Source organism: Homarus americanus, unplaced genomic scaffold (assembly GCF_018991925.1).
Source record: "Homarus americanus isolate GMGI-L3 unplaced genomic scaffold, GMGI_Hamer_2.0 scaffold40248, whole genome shotgun sequence".
Lineage (NCBI taxonomy): Eukaryota > Metazoa > Arthropoda > Malacostraca > Decapoda > Nephropidae > Homarus > Homarus americanus.
Genome location: NW_024712526.1, coordinates 2,406,912 through 2,418,393, shown reverse-complemented (window position 1 = coordinate 2,418,393; position 11,482 = coordinate 2,406,912). Strand labels below are relative to the sequence as shown.

General features: G+C 36.7%; 1 protein-coding gene across 2 annotated transcripts; it reads left to right on the top strand.

The window, feature by feature from the left end:
• The first annotated feature begins 505 nt into the window (after nucleotides 1–505).
• LOC121860797 (CD2 antigen cytoplasmic tail-binding protein 2-like) lies at nucleotides 506–11,052 on the top strand. 2 transcript variants are annotated; one of them, XM_042358190.1, is made up of 3 exons: nucleotides 506–659; nucleotides 9,976–10,195; nucleotides 10,835–11,052. In XM_042358190.1, exons 2-3 carry the CDS (start codon nucleotides 9,976–9,978, stop codon nucleotides 11,035–11,037), a joined length of 423 nt encoding a protein of 140 aa, XP_042214124.1. In that variant the 5' UTR covers nucleotides 506–659; the 3' UTR covers nucleotides 11,038–11,052. The 2 variants fall into 2 exon arrangements, with proteins under 2 accessions (XP_042214124.1, XP_042214118.1); XM_042358184.1 differs by lacking the exon at nucleotides 506–659 and adding an exon at nucleotides 2,909–2,992.
• Nucleotides 11,053–11,482: the final 430 nt, after the last annotated feature.

Here is an 11,482-nt window from a genome sequence, read left to right as displayed (position 1 = left end):
AAACGGACGTCTCAGATGAGGGATCCGATAGTTTCACTCATGTTTTGTGGACGGTGGAGCATAATATGAATAATTAAGTGTTGTTTCTGCTCGCCGTGCAGTTGTGACCGTGACACTCAAAGGGCATTACTCAGTCAAATGATTGCCTCATTAGCGGTCACAGTGTTAAGTTAATAAACTATCAGTATAGAATACTCTCAGAGCTAACTTCTGGGAGTAAGAGTTGCAAATTCTTTCAATAATCTGCCAACGAATTTTGGAATAGACTGGCACATGTTCAGAATGTTTATCTAGAGGCTGATCCAGTGACAGAGGGCAGAGGATAATTGACCCCCCCCCCTCCCCCACACATCAAAAAAATAAAACTATTTACTACAAGCAGGGCCCTCTATTATTTTCATGAGTACAAAAACTGATAAAAATAATTTGATTATTTTGTCATTTTTATCGACGATTTCCCCTTAAGATTTATTTATATGATCTTAATATTCAAAATTATGTGTAAAAATTCTGTCAATACATGGGAAAATACTTAAACTGTATACCGAGTACCTTGGGGGCTTTGAAATTTTACCTTTGAAATTTTACCTCCTGGAAATCATGGGGAGGGGAAGGTACAGAATATTTGTGTACATTACTACAGGTTGTGTGTTGACGCGGTAAGAGTTGATACTATTACATTGTTATATGTATGGATTAAGTAACATTTTCATTTTTAAGTTATTATATTATCACCTCGACATGAACACCATTTATCTACCTTATCTCTTCAGTCAGTGGTGTTCGTATTTGTATCAAGAATATCGAACTGAATGAGTTTGTTATATTATGAGTAAAATTTAATATGCTACTCTGCCAGTTAGTTATTGCAATAGTTACTTGGACTCATTAGGAGATGTAGACGTAATTTGGTTAAGGTGTAGATAACGGCTATACCACCAGAAGGAATTGGTTGATTTTTTTTTCTACACGCCACTAATATGATATTAAACACAAAAATGGAAACTACAATGCATAGAACCTGACCTAACATACCCATAGGTTGGGTATGTAAGGTCAGGTTCTATTCATTATCGTGTTAATTTATGTGTTAAACAACTTACCTTAATATTGAGGTTGATATACATTAGCTATGGCGAGGAGGAATTTGTGGAAGTGTTCACCATCATTAATAGGAAATGTCTCTCGAAGAGGGATTCAGTTGTAGTTTCTTTTAAGATACTTAAAAGCATCAAAACAACAAGTACAGCTAAAATAAAGAAAATCAACAAACAACTTATGGTGGTAGCCGTTATCTACCGGTCCGACTAATTACCCAAATATAGCCGCAATGAAGTCAAATAATGGTCTTACATGAATAAATCGGACTGCTAATCACTTCTCGACTAGTATTTGCTGTCAGAAAGTCACAAAAAATTGGAAAACTTACTTTAATCTGAGTTAATAGATCGTGTGCATGTACCGAGTGAGCGAGGAATTACCCAAATGTAGCCGCAATGAAGTCAAATGATGGTCGTACAAGCGTAATTCGGGCTGTGAATCACTTCTCGATTATTATTTGGTGTCATAAAGTAAAAAAAAAATTGGTAAACTTAATTTAATCCGAGTTGTGTTAGGTTAGGTACATGCACTTGATCTATTAACTCAGATTAAATTAAGTTTACCAATTTTTTGTGACTTCGTGACACCAAATACTAGTCGAGAAGTGATTGGCAGTCCGATTTATTTATCTAGGACCATTATTTGACTTCATTGCGACTACATTTGGGTAATTCCTCGTTCCCTCGGTACATGCACGCGATCTATTAACTCAGATTAAAGTAAGTTTTCCAATTTTTTTTTACTTTCTGACACCAAATATTAGTCGAGAAGTGATTGGCAGTCCGGTTTATTCATCTAGGACCATTATTTGACTTCATTGCGGCTATATTTGGCTACATTTGGGTACATTTCGGTAATTAGTCGGACCCGTTATCTACACCTTTACCCTTAATTTTTCCACTTCATTTCTAAATATTTATGAAGTTGATAATTTGCCGTTAATACTAACGCTATTTTGACGTGAGTGTGCTCTGATTGATTAAGTACTTTTTGTTTATTATGATGGGGGGGGGTGGTGCATCCCCTGGCTAAGAAGTTATGTTAAGGTAGGTTAGGTTAGATATCTAAATATAGGGATGACCGAAATGATATTCTTACTGGAAAGGGTACAAATTATACCTCATAACTAGGGCCCAGATAGTTATGCATTTGCATATGAAATATGCAAATGCATATTTTGCGTGATTTCTATGATAAGTGCATATTACCTAGATAACTGCATATAAATGCATATTTTGGTAAAATATTCATCTGGCAGTATCTCTTTGTTGCCACTGAATGAGCACACGTGGTACTGGGAGGTGAGGTGTGGTTAGGTGAAGTGAGGTGAGGTCACGTCGCTTTAATCTGTCGTTTCCACACCTGGTCATGACTCATTGGACTAGTGAGTTAGTCAGTCAGGAGCAGTGCTGCTCTGTGGAGCTACTCTCTTCTGCTGCTCGTGAAAATGCCGAAAGTACAAAGAAACCAAAATGAAGTGCTGAGATCATATGTAAAGGAATTTGATGCATTTACTACTGATGGAAGTGTACTGTTTTGTAAATATTGTGAATCACCAGTGACAGCGAGCAAGAAATTTCAAGTCCAACAACACCTTAAAACAAGCAAGCACATCCGACTCGAAGCTGTTAAGTCCAATAGTGCACAAAAGGAGCAACAACTACTTCTTGCATGTTTCAGTTCTTGGCTTTATAAGTGACATTTTTAGTGCATATAAATGCATATATCCCCGGTTTTAGTGCATATTTGCATGCATATTTCATGGTTTTTTAGTGCATAACTATCCGGGCCCTACTCATAACACAAGGTATTGTAATACTGAAGCAGATGGCTTACACCAGGAGGACCTGTTCGACTTTGTTCATTTTTTCCTCATGTTCTTTGGATGATAGTAAGTAATAAAAATTATAACTTAAGATCTTTGTCTTGGTAAGGTACCGTAAGTTAAGTTGGTTAGTCTGGTTCATGTGATCCATCATTTAATGGGTAAATTTGCATAAGCGCACCCCACTGCTAGAAAGTAAAAAATAAAATTTTCTAGTGTATTGTGTGTGTTTAGACCGAATATGACCTTCATTTCCGTCGGAAATTGGCCGTGTTTTTTTTTTTTTTTATCAATTTTTTTTTCGTGGGACGTTTTCCGAAAAAAAATAATGGCTGAGTGAATATAAAATACTGTACACCAAAAAATACTGCAAAAACATAAACTAAACCTAACCTAACCTAACTGACTCTCACCATATGGAATCACCTATTTCTTACCTTATTGGTCTGGTTACTGTTCGTCGTTGGATTTTGAGATTCTTACAGGTTGCTGATGCTGATTCTCGCTTAACGGGGGCTATAGGCGGGCAGCTTCTTCACTTAGGAGACTTTACTGAGGTCGGGAGAACACCATGCGATTGAAAAAATGCTAGAGTTTCTTAATTTTTTTCCAAAAAACTCGCAATCCAGAAACAATTTGGATAGACTTAATCGAAGGTAGGGAAAAATGAATCACAGGAGTAATATATAGACCTCCCAATCTTGATAGAGTTAATGAGCGACTTATCTGGGATGAAATGCGCAGGGCTTCCATACACAACAAAGTCTGTATAGTAGGCGACTTTAACCTTGGCCAAATAGATTGGACTGACCTTACGGGTAACTCAGAATCAGAGGATTTTCTCGAGACGATCCAGGACTGTTCCCTAAGTCAACATATAACCGATCCCACCTGGGGTAATAATATACTCGATTTAGTTCTGTCAAACAGAGAAAACCTCATTAGCAATGTGGAGGTAGGGAACGAACTTGCAAACAGCGATCACAAAGAAATTAGATTCCAGCTAGATTTTCAGGGCAGACGTAAGGAAAATTCCACTAAAGTACCAGATTTCAGAAGGGCAAACTTTGGCAGTTTAAAGAGGCAGCTGAGAGAAGGGGTGTCGTGCTTGGGCGTGAACCTGACAGATGACACTGACCTGATAACGAGATCTGAGATTGCCGAGTTCCACGACAATTTAAATAATGAGTTACTTAATGCACAAAGGCAGAACATACCATACAAAAAACTCAGATCAGATAACAATGACTCTAAAGGGATAAATAATTATTTAAAGAACATCATTGGCCAAAGGAGGGCTATAGGTAGAAGGATAAATCGTGGCGAAATTTACCTCCAGGATTATTATAAGGTATTGGTGAGTAGGGTTAAAACCGAGATAAGGAAAGCCAAGAGGAATAATGAGATAAGGATAGCAAGGGAGGCAAAGACAAACCCCAAAGGATTCTACCAAATGTATCAAACTAAAACACGAGAAAAGATTGGACCAATACGGTCAGATACCGGCGAGCTCACTGACAACGACGGAGAAATGAGCAATAATTTGAATAAATATTTTTCAACGGTTTTTACCACCGAAAATTTAAACATGATACCCGAGGCACCGACTCTTTTCAGAGATAGTGAAGAAAACAAATTAAGCGAGATAGTAGTGACTAGTAACGATGTAGGTAAGCAAATAGACAAACTAAAGCCTAATAAGTCACCTGGTCCCAATGAGATATTTGCCAGAGTATTAAAGGAATGTAAGGAAGAGCTTAGTATGCCCTTAGCAAAGTTGTTTAACATGTCCTTAAAAACAGAGGTAGTACCAGAATCCTGGAGGATAGCGAATGTAATACCGATTTTCAAGAAGGGGGATAGATCACTATCCTCTAACTACCGCCCAATCAGCCTAACATCAATAGTAGGCAAACTACTATATTCAATCATTTCAAACTCTATTCGAAACCACCTGGAGAAGCACAAATTGATCAATGATTCCCAACATGGCTTCACAAGCGGGCATTCATGTCTAACTAATCTATTAACATTCTTTTCATCAGTTTTCGAATCGGTGGACGAGGGGCACAATTATGATGTGGTATATCTCGACTTTAGCAAAGCCTTCGACAGAGTCCCCCACGAAAGACTAATTAGAAAGGTAGAAGCACATGGTATCAAAGGTAATATCCTTAAATGGATTAGGGCATGGTTACAGGACAGGAAACAGCGAGTGAGCATTAACGGTACTAAATCCCATTGGAGCAACGTCACCAGTGGAGTTCCCCAAGGCTCAGTACTTGGACCATTATTATTTATTATATACATAAACGATATAGATATCGGCATAGACAGCAACATAAGTAAATTTGCTGATGACGCTAAAATAGGACGTGTTATTAAATCTGACGAGGACTCCGCAAAACTACAGGAAGATCTAAAAAAAATTTTCGAATGGTCTGAAAAATGGCAGATGAAGTTCAACGTGGACAAATGTAAAGTACTCAGTATAGGAGATGTAAACAGAGAAACCAGATACCAGATGAACAACGATGCCATAGAGAAATCCGACTTCGAGAGAGATTTAGGAGTACAGTGGGGTATGCTATAACGAATCTAATTGGTTCTAGAACCTTGTTCGTTATAGCATTCATTCGTTATAGGATTAATCCGTTCCAGGCCCCCAAATACAACCACTTAACTGAAAAATATAATATATAATTGTAAAAATTGTAAAAAAGTGCATAAAAATGCATCTAAACCCCTGAAATAAAGAATATCATTAATACTTGTAATAAAAAACAATAAATTAGTAAAAAAAAAAAAATAATAATAATTTAAATAATGTTCGTTGTAGGAGTTTCGTTCGTTATAGCATTCTCAATTTTATAGGTAAAACCGTTCGTTATAGGAATATTCGTAGTAGGATCCGTTCGTTATAGCATACCCCACTGTAATGATAAGTAGGAACCTTAAGCCAAGTAAACAATGTGTTTTTGCTCGTAACAAGGCTAATAACATACGTACTTGGGTTCATACAAAGGAGTGTTAGTTACAAGACTAGCGAGGTCATCCTAAAACTGTATCTTGCGCTTGTGAGACCACACCTGGATTACGCAGTTCAGTTCTGGTCACCGTATTACAGAATGGATATAGAATCCTTGGAAAGAATTCAGAGGAGAATGACAAGACTAATCCCGGGCATTAGGAACCTTGAGTATAGAGACAGGTTAAAGCATCTTAATTTGCACTCCCTCGAGAGACGTAGAGCGAGGGGCGACCTGATAGAGGTGTATAAATGGAAGTCAGGGCTAAACAAAGGGGACATTGCAAAGGTACTCAAACTATCCAACCAGGAGCGAACTCGTAACAATGGTTTTAAGTTAGACAAATTTAGATTTAGGCGCGAAATAGGTAAACACTGGTTTGGAAACAGAGTAGTGGATGAATGGAACAAGTTACCAAATATCATCATTAACTTGAATGCGCTGAATAGCTTCAAACATAGGTTGGATGCTTATATGAGCAATAGGGGTTGGGTGTAAACGGGACTGCCCAGTATGGGCCAATAGGCCCGCTGCAGTTTCCTCCATTCTTATGTTCTTATCACAGACTTCCATGGTCGGAATTGAATATGACTGGAAATATGAGAGATCCAAAATAAAAATCGAATTCGATTTGGCCAAAAATACTGCGAATTAAGCCAAAAATCATTTTAATTGGTTGCAAAAAAAATCGCTTTTGATTGGCTGCGTGATGTGTACGGGAACGCATGCGCGTGATGATTTATGAAGGAGACACGCAATGTGGGAGGTGAGGTAGGTGATAATGGAAGAAAATAGAGAAAATTTGGATACGCTATCTCCGTTATTATACATTTGTGACGGTAATGTAATAGATGAAAATTATCTTATAATTAGACGTCTTATTTGAATATGATAATAGATTAGTGGTAGGAATGTGTGGTGTGTAAATGCAATAATGCCATTTAATGATGTAATTACAGCGATCGGAAATTAATTATTCAGATCGTGACCGTCCGCTGTTTTTCATTGAAAATGGGTTTAAAAATACCCAGTTTTCACTTGTTTTATTTGAGGATACTACATTATGTTGGGAAAAATGTAAAATTGGCTGAAATCATGTGCGGTAAATATTCATCCCTTGGCTGTCCTCATGTTTTGATACAAATTTTTCTTTTTGGTGCATTATGGTGAGTTTTATTAAAATCTGACCTTTATTTCTTGCACAAATTAGCAGTTTTTAAACAAAATGAAATTTTCATTTGTAACCGATACCACCAATTTGCTTCAAAATGGCGGTCAGGTTTTAGTAAAACACCATAAAAAAAAAAACTAACAACCATTTTTTGGGGGAACTTACCTGCTACTGTGGTGCAGCTGGTTACAGACAAAAGAATTTCTGTGTTTTCTTAAAAGTAAACAATTTCCACATATAGGACAATCTTGATGTTGGTAGGACACCGTGATCTGTAATATTTGGATTGCTTCACTATTGTTCTGATAAACTCGCTGAATAACAACTAGATAAGGGAGAGAGCACTTCAAAATTCGAAATTGCCGGTGGAAGGTTGCTTCAAGTCACATTGACGTGATACTTGAAGGTCATTGGTTGTTATGTCGCAAAGAAGAGGAGGAGAGAAGTGACTGGCAACATGGCGGGTACAGAAATTTATGCCTTGAAATTTGTGAGATACTTGTTAAATGTTGATTTGCACAAGATATGATATGAATTTTTATTTATTTTTTATATAGTCATTGTGTCTGTAATATTGAAAATTGGAAACCAATGGACAGCTAATGGACGAATATTAACCTCATGTGCTAACCTAACCTAACCTAACTTGACCTATATCTTAATTTACCTATGTCTCGAAAACTAAGCATTTGTCCAAGAAAATGAATAGAACTAAAAGTAATCAGCATAAAAAACTCTAAAAACACCCCACCATAATTACTGAACCACAGATAGTCACGGGTCATATATTAGCCCAGGGATCATTAAAGTGATGAGGCACTACTCTTCATTCCCATGATTTCATATTAAAGGGTAACGAACTGGCTCCATTTCTGATATTGTTCATAAGTCGGATTTGTATGCAAGTCGGAACACTTGCTGCGTGCATACTGTACTTACAGAACAATGTTTAAAATCCCACCATGTCATAGCCTAAGTCATTATATACATCTAAACTCACTTAATTTAAGTGAAAAGAAGAAATGGAATGACAAAATACAGTAAATGAAAGTAAAAAAATTAAGTTATCAGGTAATTAAAATACTGTAAATTTTAAGTTTAATCTCGTTCTTATCAGCTGGATGTTTGTAAATTGGGGACCTCCTGTATACTTTATATGAATGTTTACCCTGGATAACAAAGTAGGTAATATTCTGTGTTCCCCAAGTTTTTGTTGAGTAAATACATTCTGTCAAACAAGAATGCTATATTTGTGAAGTGCTTCTGTTGACAAATGCTTCCCAGCAACTGACGGAGCAATGAGCAACTGAACGCCTCTCAGTGACCTTTCCATACCTTACTTAACCAAACCTACCTAACCTAGCAGAGTAACCTACCAAAGCTTACTTAAAATGGTATTATTTCATCATAGGATAGGTTGCTTAGGTATGATTGGTTGGTTCATCTTAAGACAAATCACATACACTCTACAGCAGGGGTTCTCAACCAGGGGGGAATTCCCCCCAGGGGGGGAATTCAGGTTTTCAGGGGGGGGGGGAAACTGATTCGGGAGCAAGAGATATGTTCGATGAGAAATCAATCACAGAATTTTGGCCCTTGATGTGCGATTCCTACCCAAAAGTGGCAGAAAGAGCTATCCGTGCATTGCTTCCGTTTGTGTCGACATATCTTTGTGAGTCAGGCTTTTCAACTCTGTTGCAAATTAAAACGAAGCAACGTAGTAGATTAGAGGTAGAAAATGACCTGCGTTGTGCCCTTTCAAGCACTCCTCCGCGTATCCCAGAATTGGCGAAGAAAAAACAATCACAGGTTTCTCATTGACTGTAATCTTCATCTGAATAAAATTAATTACAAATTTACAATATCCTGGTATTCTATTGAACTTTTTGTTTATTGCATTATGCTTCAGTTTGGTCTGTTAAGTAATTCATTATAAATAAAAAAAAACTATTTTACTTTTATTCAAGTTTTATAAATCCATCAACATTTTCAATTGGCATTTAATTTGTAAAACTCCACTATAAAAATAATCCATGTAAAATTGTAAATGTATATGTACTAATATGGAAAAAATAAAGGATTTTCAGTATTATATGCATATTATTTGGAATGCACTTTTTGAGGCAGACAATCTTGGAAAGGAGGGGGGGAATGACATTCTGACATATGGTGAAAGGGGTGCATGGGGCAAACAAGGTTGAGAACCACTGCTCTACAGTATGTATAATTTGTGCCACTGGGAAAGCCCTTCTTGGTAATCCTGGGGAGATGGCTAACACCAGAAGGTGTTGTTCAATTTCGTTCATTTTTCCCACAGGTGTTCTTATCATTATAATAGGTAATTTAAAGGAGGCGACATTTACTAGAACCTAATAGAACCTGACCTAACCAACTAAAAAATCCTACCAAACCTTACCTAACTTCCTAGCCGAGGAGCGGACCCCTGACCCCCTGCCATATTGAACAGAAAGTACTTATTACTGTATAATGATAAAAACATCTGTGAAAAAGATGAATGAAATTGAACAACTCCTTCTGGTGTTAGCCATCTCCTACAGTATTACTGTCTTCTTATCTTGTGACCTGCCTAAGATATCTGGTTGTTCTGTCCACATAATTATTATTATTTTGTTTTATAATTTTTTTTCCAGGTTAAACCAATGTCATATTTTATTCTCTTGGATATATCACACACACACAAACATTCTTTTTCTCTCTCTCTCCTATCTTTCAAGGATTTCTGGCACTTACCAAACTATAGCAAGTACACACACACTCATTTGTCCTATATTTATTACCCTCGTGTGTATGTAGCTTTAATATTTAATTTTAAACCCTTTGCTCCACAGATGTCTAGGAAAAGAGCCCCGGGACCATACAGTTATGACGATGACGAAGATTATGTACCAAGCAAGGGTGTTAAATACTCTGAACGTGAACATCTGATTTCTCCTAAAGAGAAGAAGCACACCTTAGACTCTGATGAGGAAGAGGAAGCTGATGATATTGATGAGGAGGATGGAGTGGGTGGCAAGAATTATGATGTGCTAAGAGATGAAGATATTGATGGTAAGCTTTTTATATTGCAAGTTTGTAGATAATTACTGTATCGTACTGTACAGTATTACTTTTGGAGCAATTGTCTTCTCCAGGAAATCGTTGAAGCACGTCAACACTATTAAATATTTTTATTGCTGGCAAGGGAGGGGATTAAATGTTTGATTCAAATAATTCTGTTTATTTTGATGCTGTCAGCAATAGAAGATTGATGGTTAGGCTTATTGTATACTGAAACATTATTATTTCTAAATACTAAACTAACAGAAGACTCAAGCTTGTTTGCAAAATTCCTAATACAATCCATAGTAGCACTTGAGGGAAGTTTTTGGCTCGTATATCAAATGTTTACTTTTTGTGGTTTCACCTTATCAAAGATAAAATTTACTTCAGGATGCTCATGATGAAGTTACACTTATTGAGGAAATACAAATCTGAATTTGCTTCCTTTTAAATTAGTGGTTACAGAGACTTGCCTGTCGAGTCATTTTATTTCTTATTTGCTCCCTTACTCTACCTAAGAGCTCCCCTTTGAGGGAGGACCATCACAGAAGTGTGTTTTTGTGTGTTAAAATGTGTAAGTTTTGAAAACTGAACCTCTGTTGTATGTCAGCAAAAGGATTAGTTGTGATTTATACTATAAAATTTCAGGTCAAGAAGAAGGCACAGTAGATTTTGAGGGTGAGACACAAATAACTCCATTTAATATGAAAGAAGAAATGGAAGATGGCCACTTTGATGGGGATGGTTTTTATCATTTCAAGAAGGAAAGTGACCAAATCAAGGATGCCTGGCTTGATGATATTGATTGGATTAAGGTATGTTATGTTGCTACAGGTTCTCACTTCACCTAGTAACTAGTTTAGTTTGGCATTAGCAGTTGTGAACTTGTGGGAATGGTTAAACTTGGTATAGCAAATTCCTTTGCTAAATAAAATGGCAAATTATCTTCTAAATTAGCAAACTGTAACTCTTTCAACTAAGAAATAATTTTTAACATCTCTGAGACAATATTGAGTTTACTAAAAGTTAAATTAGGAACTTGATACAATGGAATTAAATCTGAAGTAAGATTTAAATTCAATGCAAAGTGCTGATGAGAAGGCAAGGTCTTCAATGAACTACAACTTATCTCACAGTAATCCAGAGCCTTATAATAACCTTTCAGAACTAACTGTTTACAGTGGTCCCTCGGTTAACGAGCACAATCTGTTCTAGAAGGTTGCTCGTTAACCGAAACCATTGTTTCAATGGGTTTTTGGGTAATTGGTTCCAGCTCACCGAAAATTGCTTGATTCA

What these genes read in the sequence shown, in the direction of transcription:
- LOC121860797 (XM_042358184.1), top strand. An exon ending in AAGAGATGAAGATATTGATG is followed by an intron (nt 10,196 to 10,834) that starts GTAAGCTTTTTA and finishes ATAAAATTTCAG; the next exon opens with GTCAAGAAGAAGGCACAGTA.